General features: G+C 40.6%; 1 protein-coding gene across 7 annotated transcripts in view; it reads right to left on the reverse strand.

Annotated features, from left to right (window-relative positions):
* The window catches only part of HTT (huntingtin), a 212,571-nt gene that overhangs the window by 106,596 nt on the left and 90,541 nt on the right, over positions 1–15,434 (reverse strand). For all 7 annotated transcript variants that reach the window (XR_010601950.1, XM_005304086.5, XM_065598286.1 and 4 more), the window contains 4 exons: positions 11,566–11,717; positions 5,615–5,817; positions 2,012–2,138; positions 1,152–1,279 (listed from right to left, as the gene is read on the reverse strand). Coding sequence is in view for 6 of the 7 variants with exons in the window: in XM_005304086.5 (XP_005304143.1) it covers positions 1,152–1,279; positions 2,012–2,138; positions 5,615–5,817; positions 11,566–11,717 (610 nt within the window). In the remaining variant the exon portion in view is untranslated. The remainder of the gene's footprint in view (positions 1–1,151; positions 1,280–2,011; positions 2,139–5,614; positions 5,818–11,565; positions 11,718–15,434) is intronic.

A 15,434-nucleotide genomic window follows, 5' to 3' on the forward strand; every position in this document is an offset into this window, starting at 1 on the left:
GGAGTATGAATTTTTAGAGGTGCCCATTTCAGATCTGTGAGCACAGGAGCCAGTGGAGGCACTGAGGACGATTGCTCGGGATTTTCAGCCCTAGCCACTGCAGGATCTGAAGGAGGATGCCTCAACATCTATTTAGAAGCTATTTCAGGTGGGATTCTTGCCTTTTGAGTTCTCTGAAAACGATTTACAATAGCACATAGTATTCAGAGTAGCAGCCGTGTTAGTCTGTATCCGCAAAAAGAACAAGAGTACTTGTGGCACCTTAGAGACTAACAAATTTATTTGAGCATAAGCTTTCATGGGCTACAGCCCACTTCTTCAGATGCATAGAATGGAACATACATTGAGGGGAGATATATACACATACAGAGAGTATGAGAAGGTGGGAGTTGTCTTGCCAACTCTGAGAGGCCAATTAAGTAAGCGAAAAAAACTTTTGAAGTGATAATCAAAATAGCCCAGTATAGACAGTTTGATAAGAAGTGTGAGAATACTTACAAGGGGGAAAAGTTTTTTTCTCTTACTTAATTGGCCTCTCAGAGCTGGTAAGACAACTCCCACCTTTTCATACTGTCTGTATGTGTATATATCTCCCCTCAATATATGTTCCATTCTATGCATCCGAAGAAGTGGGCTGTAGCCCACGAAAGCTTATGCTCAAATAAATTTGTTAGTCTCTAAGGTGCCACAAGTACTCCTGTTCTTTTAGCACATAGTATGTGCCCCTTACCAAGGCACATTAAGCACCATATGTGCCCATCATTAGGGGGAAACTACCGCCTCAAATGCAAGGCAACTTTTAAAGCCTAGAAATTTGTGTTCAATCATAATGACTGGACCAGGTACTGGGAAAGTCCTACAGGCAAAGGAGAAAGTTTTGTCTCCTCAAATGAGGAAAGGAAACACTATCAAAAATGACTAACCTAATCTAATGACTAACTGCTAAATGCCCATCTATTTACAGCACAATGGACATGCCACACAGTGAGCAAGAAGTGTAGACACTGCAAATTCCAACTCCTGGCCATGGACACTGGGAAGGAATTGAGGGATGGTTGGGGTTAGCCCGCCCTTTATATGCCTTCGGGCTGGAGGGACAAAGACACTGAGCATGCAGGTATGGCCACAAAGGATACTGCTGGGACATGTACCTTATAGTTAGCATGGGTAGCTTTCAAGACATCATATAACTTGAGATACGATGGAAGATGATAAAAACTGCCCAGTGACGATGATTTGCTTGTTGGAGCAGGCCCTGAAGTATCGGTTTGCCTAGTAGCTTATTAAAAGAGAAAAATAATCCTGAATAAATCAATTAGCACATTAACTATATTCCCTAGTGTTCGTCAACATTTAATTTAAACACTTTGAAATTCACTGTAAAATGAGTCAACATATATATTTGAATGATTAGAATAAGAACTGTTTAAGCTCCTAGAATGATGCAGAGGACCTGCATTTACAGTATTATAAAACAATACATTCTATGAGAATCAACTACAAAATAAGACAACTAACCCATACAGAACTCATTACTGAAGTTTCCAAGAATTATTTTAAAGCAGAATTAACTTTTTCTCCTTTTACTCCTGCCTATTTCTGCACTAGCTACAGAAAAACCTGCAAGCTCTTATATTTTCAGTATTTAGATTTTTGCTTTCCAGGATCACCCACTCTGTGCTCTGAATAGGAGCAGAGCTTCCATTTGCAAAGCATATGTACAAACTATTTTTGTTTTTATAGTCAAAAGTTTATGGGATTTGAAAGCGTGATTGTAACAGCAAGAGACACAAATCCATACTGCTACCAAAGAGTTCATGGGTTCTTTATGAAAAAGAATTGCCACTCAAGATTTAGTACTGAAAATAATTTGACCTTCTTCTGACTGTATGCAAACCTCTTCAGAATTAACATTGGAACTTCACAGTAAAGTGAATTACGCAAATCAGTATTTCTTCCAAATATACCACATGTACACACACACACACACACACACACACAATCTCCTTACCTGGATTAGTTTCACTACCCTTTTTAGGGCTCATTGGTACAGATGTTTGTTCCACAGGTTCTCTCTCTTTCCCTTTCCGACGAATTGGACTTAGAGAAGGTGGGTTTGAGAGAGAAGGTAATGTTGCCTAAAATAACAACATTTGAAACAGTGTGACAACTTAAATATCAGCACTTTTTCCTTCATCTAAACATAGAACACATTTATAGCGTTACATACATTTAATTACACCTGCCTTTTTCAACAATGGTTGCACCTAATCTTATTCGTTTGGGGGTGTGATGCTGTATGATTAAAATATGACCATGTAGATTATTGTTGCTACCATTGTTATATAATTGCAACAAATCTTATACAAAGTACCATATATACTCGTTCATAAGCCGAATACTTTTGGTAAAAAAGTGATGCATCAAAGAGCAGGGGTCGGCTTATAAATGGGTCTACACCAAAATTAGATGATTTTAAACTCTATGGCAGGGGTCGGCAACCTGCAGAATGCGAGCTGATTTACTGTGGCACGCTGCTGCCAGCCTGAGGTCCCTGCCGCCGGCCCCGCTCAGCCCGCTGCCGGCCTGGATGGACGGAACCCCAAGCTGGCAGCGGACTGAGTGGGGCTGGCGGTCGAGACCTGGGCTGGCAGGGGCTGGCGGCCGGAACCCGAGACCAACAGCGGGCTGAGCCGCTCAGCCTGCTGCCGGTCTGGGGTTCCGGCCACCGGCCCCTATAAATGTAAAATGTATTACTAGCACGTGAAACCTTAAAATTACCGCAAATAAATGAAGTGTTGGCACACCACTTCTGAAAGGTTGCCATCGGCTGGAAACAGCGAACCGTGGCCACAGGGAGCTAAGGGGCTCCATGCCTGCAGACGCTCCAAGTAAACAAAACGTCCCAACCTGCCACTGGCTTACCCTGGCAGGCCGGGAGCCAAAGTTTTCCAACCCCTGAAATATAGGGTTGGCTTATGAAATGGTCATACAGTTTTTGCTATTTTTACCTATCCATTTTGGGGGGGTCGGCTTATAAACGAACAGGCTAATGAACAAGTATATATGGTATGTCATGTAAGGCATCAATGGAAAAGTTACAGTCTACCAAATACAATTATCCTGTTTGTATGCATGTATCATCTTTGTATTTAAAGTTATGAATATTAACTATACACCTGTATTTCAAATGTGTTTGCTTCTGGATTAACACCCATCAGGTAGTTTACATCCAATCTAGCCAGCATACTGAATGGACCATTCAAATTGATGGCCCATCAACGAACACAATGGATCATAAAAGTTTATCCCCACCCGATTGGCTTGTCTGAGGACCTTTTAGCCAGAATATGCATAATGGCTAGTTCTATGACTCATCAAAGCATGCAACGGCATGTGATTAGCTCATGTGACCCTGGACTCTAGCTTGTGCCTGTACTTTTCCACAAATTAAGACTGAGAGCATCCGCTCCACATGGGAGGATGTATTAAAAACCCTGGAAGCATCTCCATTTTGCCTCTTTCCTGCTCTGATCTCTGGACTATGAACTTACACTAAGAGAAGCATTACAACCAATGGACTGGAGACCTTCCAATCCTTTGGCAGCTACCAGGACTTTACAAACCAGCAGTTTATTCCATCACTGCTTCAAACCTGATACAAAAACTTTGCAATGGTTGTATGTATTTGATTCCTTTGACCATTTTAACTCTCTCATCCTTTTCGCTTATAAATAAACCTTTAGATATTAAATACTAAAGGATTGAAACAGTGTGATTATTGGGTAAGACCTGAGTTATACATTTAACCTCACTATGTGGCTGATCTCTTGGGATTAGAAGAACCCTTTGTTTGATTAAATTGGCTTTAAATAACCACTCTTCATATAGTCTAGTGTCTGGGTGGTGAAATAAGTGCTGGAATGCCTAAGGACACTGCATTTCTGACTTCTTATGAACTGATGTGGTGAGACAGAAGTTTGCTTTTGTTACTGGCTTGGTATATCTTATGGAAGAATAATCACGAGTTTGGGGTGGGTCTGCCCCATTTCTCAGCAGTTTGTCCTGAATCTGGTATTCTCAGCTGTGACCAACTGAGGCACGGTGACAGGATGCAATTGTGTTGAAGAGGAGAGGAGAATACACGAATATTTTAAGTCTCAATTTAGGCATAAGAACTACAAAGACCAAGGAAACAAATTAAGTTTTATTACTAAGTTTCTCTGGGTTCCAGACAGGTAAAAGAATATTAAAAACATTTTACTATATCCTTAGCAGCCTAACACCCTTAATGGACATGATGTAGTTAAGTCTCAAAATTTAGCCTACATTAAAAAAAATGTGGTGAGCAATACCTTTCAAGTTACATTCTAGAAAACAAACCTTTCATTGTATAACCGAACACAAAAACAGCCTCTTTCAATTTAAAGTGTGTTTGGGGCTGCAAAAGAAGCCAGCCAACCAGACTGAAAGAAGCCCTTGGCAACAGTTTAACATGAGTGCATCACCCCAGTGCCTTGACCTCTGTACTGGCTCCTCAATAATACAGATTATAAGTCAAGGTCTCTGCTCCGATGTTCAAAGTCTTTCATGGGATTAACCTTGGTGACTTGAAAGATCACCTTCCATGACCATGACCTAGCTCCATGAGAGCTAAATTCTACCAGAAAAATGAAACTGTCCGCCAATAAGGGGGAGGCTCACGAATGCAGTAGACAGAAAATAAGCTTGCTCCCCCAGAGGCAGGAATGACCAGGTACTTCAATATTTTCAAAACTAAATGCAAAACTTGTTTCTTTGCCTTCACATTCTCAGTCAGTTCTTCCAATAAGCAAATAATAATTTTAAAGCCATGTGAACTAACCAAATTATTTCTTACGCAGGAAGAAAGAAGATTGTTATTTCTATATTCTTGGGAGGCATTAAAATGTTATGGTCATTGATAAATAAGACAAAAGGGATAAATATTAATAGACCCTCCCGAGAGCTGCAAAACAGCAACAATGATGTTACCACTCAGGATACATCCATCCTGCACTGGAGGTCTGGTGACAGCATGGGATGGCATATCCATGCTAGCTAGCATGGCTAAAAATAGGAGTGAAGACATGGCAGCATGAGACGCTGGGCACTTATTCGTATTGCTAACCCTCACTGAGGCCCATGCTGCCATGTCTTCACTGCTATTTTTAGCTATGCTAGCTAGATTAATGCTAGCGTAGGTATGCCAGCCCATGCTACAATCGCACATCTGATCACAGTGCAAACAAACTCTCAGTGACTGAAGTAGACCAACACATTCCTAACCCTATGAAACAAAGGCTAGAGCTGACGGAATATTTGCTACAAGGACAAAAATCTGAGAGACAGAAAAGTATCTTCTTAAAAGGTTGAAACTATTGAGCACAATGGAGTTCAACACAAAACTGTAAATCAGAAGACAACTGTTAGTGCCTCTTTTACATCACTAGTTTTCCTCATACACACACACACACCCCGAACACCCCACCAAAATAAAATGTGGCTGTCTAAATCGTCTCCAACAAGGTGCATAACTCAACAGCTCTTTATATCACAAGCATTTTGGAGTCATAAAACGTAATAAAAATCATACCTTTATTGCTGGGCCAGGAGCAACATCATCCACCACATGAGCACAAATATTAATGGTTTTCAGCAAATGAGAAAAGAGTTGTTCTACCAAAGTAACAAGAGTTCGGTCAGCCAAAGCTGGCCATGGCTCCTCTTGTTTAGCAGCACCTGGATTCATATCTTCTTCAGTAGTCCAGGGGGTTTTCAAAGATTTGGGGGCACTTGCTGAAATAACAAGCCCATTGCTTAAGAAAACTGGTATTTAAGAAATGTTAGCAGAAACTAGTTTAAAAGTTGCATCTTTAAGTCAATTATATTCCCCATATGAGCAGAGATTACAAGACAAGGAAAAATAAAATCTTAAACAGTTTAGAGATAAGATGCTGGCACACACTTTCTCCACACTATTTTTTAAGTAAAATTTCATTTTATTTGAATTGTAAATATATATACCCACACATTATGTCTTATGTCTATACAGACAATAGTATATAGCTATGTGCACATAGTATGCATTAGTAAGTCAAGTATCAAAACCAAGTTGTTTCAGGCATGAAATCTGAGCCTAAAGAAATGTAAACAAAGTTATAACTTGAGAAATATGTTCTGTTACCTACAGATCCTATATGGGCCATTCCACACACAGATCCCTTCTCCTCGCTGTTGTTTAAAAATGGAGAGATCTCAAAGGTCCAGAAAGCACAGACAAGGTGGAAACCTGGGCTTTATGAGTCTATTCCAGCCTTAAAATTACAGTTATTAAAAAAACATGAAAGGTCTTGGTTTAGGTTTTGGCTAAAGTCATGTGTTGGCTAGTGACTTATTGGTCTGTTGTCAAGAGACATGATTATGCCTTGTGTTAACAGTGACTCCTTTAGCCAATTAAAATCCAGCAGGACCAACTCCAAAAGGGATCTGGTAGTCATCCTGTAAAATGTTGTAAAGTGGTATTGGGAAGAAGGACAATATCCTTACCAGATTTATTTGGGCATAAGGTTTCGTGGGTAAAAAAACCCACTTCTTCAGATGCATGGAGTGAAAATTACAGATACAGGCATAAATTTACTGACACATGAAGAGAAGGGAGTTACCTTCCAAGTGGAGAACCAGTGTTGACAAGGGCCAATTCAGTCAGAGTGGATGTGGTCCACTCCCAATAATTGATGAGGAGGTGTCAATACCAAGAGAGGGAAAATTGATTTTGTAGTGAGCCAGCCACTCGCAGTCCCTATTCAAGCCCAAATTAATGGTGTTAAGTTTGCAATGAATTGTAGGTCTGCAGTTTCTCTTTGAAGTCTGTTTTTGAAGTTTTTTTGTTGATGGATGGCTATTTTTAAATCTGTTATTGAAGGTCCAGGGAGATTAAAGTGTTCTCTTACTGGCTTTTGTATGTTATCATTCCTGATGTCTGATTTGTGTCCATTTACTCTTTTATGTAGAGACTGTCCGGTTTGGCCAATATGAACAGGAGGCTGCCAGGTAACTCTCCAACACCACATTCTACAGGCCACTATCCTCCGATCCCACTGAGGAGTGCCAAAAGAAACTACACCATCTGCTCAAGAAACTCCCCGCTATAGCATGGGAACAAATCTAGACAGACACACACCCCCTAGAACCCCAGCCAGGGGTATTCTATCTGCTACCCAAGATCCATAAACCTAGAAATCCTAGACGCTCCATTATCTCAGGCATTGGCACTCCTACAGCAGGATTATCTGGCTATTTGGACTCTCTCCTCAGACCCTACACTACCAGCACTCCTACCTATCTTGGAGACACCACCGACTTCCTGAGGAAACTACAATGCATTGGTGATCTTCCTGAAAACACCATCCAGGCCACCATGGATGTAGAAGTTCTTTACACCAACATGCCACACGAGGAAGGACTACAAACTGTCAGGAACAGTATCCCTGATGAAGCCACGGCCATAAAATGTGCTATTTATTATGTATTTTGATGTGCTGAATTCAAATATGACAATTAAAACAACGGATTGGCTACTGTTTCTAAGATATTTAAGTTTTTACATTTTATGTCTATGTATATTGTGTAGATAGTAGAGTTTTAATCATTAATTGTAAACCTAGGTCTTTTCATGTGTTTATGGTTGCTTTACATGATAATATTTCACCTGTCCTGTTTATGTAACACTTTAAAAATCAGCAAAAGGGTTATATAAATAAAATTTATTATGAAACAAAAGGCAAAAAACTATTATGTACATAGTTTAATCCTATTCAGTGTCTACTCAGCGCTTCTTGGCTTGTCTCTTGTATTCATTAAATGGAGCATCTCTTGTCACTGTCCAACAATAGTCTGCAAGCATTGATGGGCTCCATTTGCCCTGATAGCATTTCTCCATTGTTGCAATGTCCTGGTGAAATCGCTCGCCGTGCTTGTCGCTCACTGCTCCGCAGTTCGGTGAAAAAAAATCTAGATGAGAGTGCAAAACATGTATCTTTAGTGCCATGTTGCAACCAAGGCTTTTGTATGCCTTGAGGAGGTTTTCCACTAACAACCTGTAGTACTCTGCCTTGTTGTTTCCGAGAAAATTTATTGCCACTAACTGGAAGGCTTTCCATGCCGTCTTTTCCTTGCCATGCAGTCCATGGTCAAATGCATCATCTGGAAGAAGTTCACGAATCTGAGGACCAACAAAGACACCTTCCTTTATCTTAGCTTCACTTAACCTTGGAAATTTTCCACGGAGGTACTTGAAAGCTGCTTGTGTTTTGTCAATGACCTTGACAAAGTTCTTCATCAGACCCAGCTTGATGTGTTAGGGTGGTAACAAAATCTTCCTTGATTCAACAAGTGGTGGATGCTGAACACTTTTCCTCCCAGGCTCCAATGACTGTCGGAGTGGCCAATCTTTCTTGATGTAGTGGGACTCTCTTGCACGACTATCCCATTCGCAGAGAAAACAGCAGTACTTTGTGTATCCAGTCTGCAGACCAAGCAAGAGAGCAACAACCTTCAAATCGCCACAAAGCTGTCACTCATGTTGGTCATAGTTTATGCACCTCAAAAGTTGTTTCATGTTGTCATAGGTTTCCTTCATATGGACTGCATGACAAACTGGAATTGATGGCAAAACATTGCCATTATGCAGTAAAACAGCTTTAAGTCTCGTCTTCGATGAATCAATGAACAGTCTCCACTCATCTGGATCGTGAACGATGTTGAGGGCTGCCATCACACCATTGATGTTGTTGCAGGCTACAAGATCACCTTCCATGAAGAAGAATGGGACAAGATCCTTTTGACGGTCACGGAACATGGAAACCCTAACATCACCTGCCAGGAGATTCCACTGCTGTAGTCTGGAGCCTAACAGCTCTGCCTTACTCTTGGGTAGTTCCAAATCCCTGACAAGGTCATTCAGTTCACCTTGTGTTATGAGGTGTGGTTCAGAGGAGGAGGATGGGAGAAAATGTGGGTCCTGTGACATTGATGGTTCAGGACCAGAAGTTTCATCCTCTTCCTCATCTGACTCAAGTGAGAATGATTCTGGTGCATCAGGAACCAGCAGTCCTTCTCCATGGGGTACTGGGCGTATAGCTGATGGAATGTTTGGATAATGCACAGTCCACTTTTTCTTCTTTGACACACCTTTCCCAACTGGAGGTGCCATGCAGAAGTAACAATTGCTGGTATGATCTGTTGGCTCTCTCCAAATCATTGGCACTGCAAAAGGCATAGATTTCCTTTTCCTGTTCAACCACTGGCAAAGATTTGTTGCACAAGTGTTGCAGTATATGTGTGGGGCCCACCTCTTGTCCTGATCTCCAATTTTGCAGCCAAAAGAAAGGTGATAAGCTTTCTTAACCATAGTGGTTATACTGCGCTTTTGTGATGCAAAAGTCACTTCACCACGAACATAGCAGAAGTTATCTGCACCGTTCACACAAGTATGAGGCATCTCTGCTCACTTTGGCTAAACAGAAATGTGTCCCTTTGCAAAATCAAACACTGACAAATAAAAGAGCACCACACTGTATGATTTCTAGAGCTAATATAGGGCAATTTGTTCAGCAGAGTGATGTAAGCTTCGTTATGATTGCATCATCCATGACTTCTAGGAATAACACGATGCAATTCATATCATGTATGACGCAATACCAGCTTCAGATTGCATCATTCATTGTTTTGCCTAAAAAGCAAGTACTGTCCAAACCCAGTCATAGATTTATTCATAGATCCGGTCAAAGATGTATTTTAGTCATTTCTGGTTTAAATTGAGATCCCTTCCCTTTATAACTCACTTATCCTCCGCCATTCCCAAGTCAAGGGTCGTATATACTGACCCAATAGCATATCTTGAAAACTAGAGCCAATCAACAATTTTAAGCATCATTTTCGTTCTCAGAGACCCAGAATTAGTAAAGTTTGACTACATTTATTTCAGAAGCATTTTGGCTGTAGAGCAGTGTAAGTGATGGTCACATAAACACCACCCTATACCAGAAACCTACTGACTGCTATACTTACCTACATGCCTCCAGCTTCCATCCAGAACACATCACATGATCCATTGTCTACAGCCAAGCCCTAAAATACAGCTCAATTTGCTCCAATCCCTCAGACAGAGACAAACACCTACAAGATCTTTATCAAGTATTCTTAAAACTACAATACCCACCTGGAGAAGTTAGGAAACAGATTGACAAAGCGAGACGGATACCCAGAAGTCACCTACTACAGGACAGGCCCGATAAGGAATATAACAGAACAACACTGGCCATCATGTACAGCACCCAGCTAAAACCTCTCCAGCACATCATCAATGATCTACAACCTATCCTGGAAAATGATCCCTCACTCTCACAGACCTTGGGAGGCAGGCCAGTCCTCACTTACAGACAGCCCCCCAACCTGAAGCAAATACTCACCAGCAACTACACACCTCACCACAGAAACACTAACCCAAGAACCGATCCCTGTAACAAACCCTGTTGCCTACTCTGTCCCTATGTCTACTCTAGCGACACCATCACAGGACCCAACTACATCAGCCACACCATCAGGGACTCATTCACCTGCACATCTACCAATGTGATATATGCCATCATGTGCCAGCAATGCCCCTCTGCCATGTACATTGGCCAAACCGGACAGTCTCTACGTAAAAGAATAAATGGACACAAATCAGACATCAGGAATGGTAAAAGCCAGTAGAACAATGTCCAGGGAGATAGACGTGAATAACAGATTTAAAAGTAGCCATCCTTCAACAAAAAAACTTCAGAAACAGACTTCAAAGAGAAACTGCAGAGTTACAATTCATTTACAAGCTTATCATCATCGATTTGGGCTTGAATAGGGACTGCAAGAGGCTGGCTCACTACAAAAGCAATTTTTCCTCTCTTGATATTGACACCTCCATCAATTATTGGGAGTGGACCACATCCACTCTGACTGAATTGGCCTTGTCAGCACTGGCTCTCCACTTGTAAAGTAACTCCCTTCTCTTCATGTGCCAGTATATTTATGCCTGTGTCTGTAATTTTCACTCCATGCATCTGAAGAAGTGGGTTTTTTACCCACGAAACCTTATGCCCAAATAAATCTGTTAGTCTTTAAGGTGCCACTGGACTCCTTGTTATTTTTGTGGATACAGACTAACATGGCTACCCCTCTGATACTTATTATGGTTAGGATATTATCAGGTCATACATAGGGAAAGCCAATTGTACAAATATTATTAAAATTTGAGAAGGCCCACAGATCAGATAATTGCCATGCACGAGCATCAGATGCCCAGCCCAACAAGGAGAAACCATTAGACTTGAAAGATAATCCAAAAGGGGGTATAACAACTTTTTTTTTTTTGCCCTGCATTTCTTCAGCTCTGAAGCTTGCAAGTATTTTATTGTTTAGAGTGAAATGGAGATGGGGCATTCTGACTACATAATGGAGATTATGACACTGAGCACACACTAACACAACCCAACAATTTTTGTCTACCTGCAAGCAAGTTTCCAGCCAAAATCAAAGCATCTTGATGTGCAGAAAGATCCAGTGGGAACCAGGCCGTTGAAAGAAGGGACAAAACCATTCCAGCCATTCCAATGGTACAGCTCTTCCGAGATTCCTCCGAAGGACTCAGCTGGGAAGTACTGAAAGTTTCATTAGGAAATTGTCATACATGTCTTCCTAGGCAAATTTTCAGTCTTATGGAAACTAAGAACAGTGTGGTACATGGTTTTAACATTATATTTCTTATTAATTTGAAACTATTAATCTATCTGTATGGCTGAACTACCTTTAATATCTTGAATTAAGTACACACAAAAAGTTTCAGCAAAGATTAACATGGAAGCTGTTGTGCATCCAATGAAGAACTAGAGTGCTTTGCTACTGCAGTGATCATCACAGCTACTTAGGGAACCTACTGCTAATTTGCATATTTCAATATTAAGGCATGATGTAAAACAAAACAATGGTTTGTTATAATGAACTATCAAATTAAAATGCTCGCAAATATATAATGTATGTTTGGATGCTCTGTTAAAGATGTTTAGAAATAGGCACATACTAAGAATAGCAATGGAAAAGGATGTGGATTTAAATGTTTCAAAAGTTAAGCTCAAACACAGCATAGAAACTGTTGGTCTTAGTTTTAGACTTATTGAGGAACACCAGTTAACATTAGGGGGTAGCCAGGTGTCCAGTTTTCGACCGGAAAATTTTTTTGACCAGGCCGTTAAAAGTCTGGTTGGCGTGTAGTTGGCAGGCTCCCTACCAGACTCCGCACAGCTCCCAGGAAGTGGCGACATGTCCCTCTGGCTCCTAGGCAGAGGGACGGCTAGGGGGCCTCTATGTGCTGCCCCCACCCTGAGCGCCGGCTGCGCAGCTCCCATTGGTCAGGAACCGCAGCCAATGGGAGCTGCAGGGGAGGCTCCTGCAGCGCGCAGAGCTGCCTGGCCTCGCCTCCGTCTAAGAGTGGGAGGGAGGACATGCCACCGCTTCCCGGGAGCCGACTGATGTAAGTGCTACCCAGAGCCCTCTCCCCTCACCCCCTAACACACCCCAATCCCCTGCCCAGCCGAAGCCCCCTCCCATACCCCAATACCCTGCCCCAATCCAGAGCCCCCTCCTGCACCCAAAACCCCTCAGCTCCAGTCCGAAGTCCCCTCCTGCACCCCAATCCTCTCATCCCTGGTCCCAACCTGGAGCACACACCCCAGCCGGAGCCCTCACCCCCTCCCACGCCTCAACTCCCTGCCTGGAGCCCCCTCCCACCATCAATGCACACAACACGTTACCAAAATGAGTTTCTACTCCACAGAATTTACAATCTAAATTAATACAAGAACAAGAGGAAACAAGCAATTGGAGGGCTTGGGAAAAGAGAAAGCCAAAAAACAATAACATGACCATGCAATCATGTAGGAGTACTGCATGCCTTTTGAGGATGGTTTTTATTTCAACTTGTTATTTGTACATTTTATATGCACAAATTGGCAAGCCACCCTGAAGGGAGTGGAGCAGAAATTTAATGAAATGAGTGGAGGCATAGTGGACAGGTCATTTCAAATTTATGGACAGAATGAAAAACAACAGAGATAGGAATGGGAGGGAGTAATCAGACAAGCAGTATGGGCAGAGTAAAGAAAACATTGAGAGAGACTAAAAGAAGACAAAGCTGAGAGAAATACGAGGGGCTAAACAACGGAGGGCCTGGAAAATGAGAATAAGCAGCTTCATTTTGGACCTACATATGGGACTTTTAACAAGACTGAGCCCCATAAAGAGACACTGATTTTGTGTTGACTCAGAAAAGGGCATGAGTTATTTATTAAATCACCAACCCCACTTTCTACAGTACTCTACTTTTTCTTTGTGATCTCCCAACACAGGGATTGATTTAAATCATGATTTTATCCACCTAGTGGAAAGCCTGAATTTAAATTATCAATTTTAATCAGCATTTCCATTTGTACTTCAGTTATTTTCTAAAGAAAGGTACATTCTTGTTGGTTGATTCAAACATGTTGATTTCCAACTAAATAAAGCCTTGGCCCTAGATTTGGTAAATCTTTTTGCTACATAGGAAGATATACTATAACTATATACATTTACTGAAGCAATTATATAGCTTAATATTTTCAAATTCTTATTAGCTGTATATTTTTAGTATTCTAGAAAATGGTGAATGATATATTTCTTATTTACTAGATAATTAACGTTTGGCTCATTTGCGTCAAGCTGCATTAGGATGGTAACTAATTTAATTAGACACAAAACAGCATATAAATTTATTTTTATTAAACAAAGCAAATGTACACAAATGCTTTGGGTACATAAACTTCTCTTATAAATGTGTTTCACATTTATAACTAAACTATAACAAGTTTAGGCCTTAACATATTTTGTATTAAATTCAGATTTCATTTTAAACAGGTTTATTTTTAAAAAGAAAAAAAATATAACAAACAAAATTTAAAAAATCCAATTAAAAAAATCTTTTTTATTTTTCAAAAAAAAACCTATAGATTTTTATCCATCCTTCCTGCCGGTCAAATATTGATCAGGTCTGAACCTATTTCACCTGTAAAATGAGAAGATTATAGCTCAAAAAGATAAGCTTTCAGCACACAGATGTCGCACACAGTATACTGAATGGATGGACTGCTAATTGCAATAGTATTGCAAAATTGAGCCTGATATAGAAAGATAGGGCAAGACGATGAACAAAAAAGATACACTTGTCTTTAAAGAGATTATACTTCACAACACAACTTCAGGCAACCAGAGAAGCAGCAAGATTTTGTAATTTTACCACAAGTAATGAAATTAAGGCATAGATTCCCCTTGCGATTCAGTCACCAGAAAGGGAGAAAAAACGCTGAAGTAGAAAACATGAGAAAGCATGTGAGAGACTAATTCTGTATATGTGGAAATAGGGAGAGAAACCAGCACCCAAGCAAACATATGAACTTAAAAGACTTGAACAGAAGCCTAATGTAGGGGAGGAGGGGCACCAACACCAGCAAAAGCAGTACAGTTGGCATGGGAAGTGCAGACAGATGATAGTTTATTAATGTATATTCGGTTAACTGAAAATAGTAGATGCAGCAGAAACACACACACACACACACGAATAAATAAGAACACTTGGAACAACAAGTTTTGACCAAAACAAAAAAATCCCACAAACCAAGCAGATGCACAGCCACACAACATGTGAAATCAGCTACAATATTTACACCTGTGCAGTAACTGATTTTAGTGGACATGCAGCAATACACACAGGATCAAACCCTAATATTAAAAAGGCTACGGTTACTTTAAGTAACAGATCTCTTTGGAAGACAGACAGTATCTTAGGGCTTTCAAAATCACTTTAACCACATAAGTGGAAGTATGCACTTCAACTAGTGCTTTCCATTTCTTAGACTTCCTGGTAAAAGCAACTGGAAAGCATCTACCAGTCCCCTTTATACAAACAGCTATATACTACTTTCCATTGCCAAACACCTACAACACAGACATAAGGAATAGGTCACGTGAAAAATTCAGACTCCCTCCCCCCCCACCCCAAAAAAAAAAAAAAAAAAAAAAGGCTGATCTACCATTCCAGAGTTTAGAACATTCCTTCAGAAGCTCCCTCTCTGCCACCACAATATTTTGTCCATTTCCATTTGACAAACAAACACTGATTTTTTTTCTAACAGTTACAACCAATACCACAGAATTTGGACTGTATTATTTAAGATTGTGGAAAGTGCTGTTATTTGGTTCAATGCCTGCCTGTTATGAGCCTAATATGTTAAAACCTGTCTATGAAATATTTAAACAACTGCTAAGTGAGGCTTAACAGCAAATAATTA

The sequence above is a fragment of the Chrysemys picta genome, chromosome 5 (genome assembly GCF_011386835.1).
Source record: "Chrysemys picta bellii isolate R12L10 chromosome 5, ASM1138683v2, whole genome shotgun sequence".
Taxonomy (NCBI): Eukaryota; Metazoa; Chordata; order Testudines; family Emydidae; genus Chrysemys; species Chrysemys picta.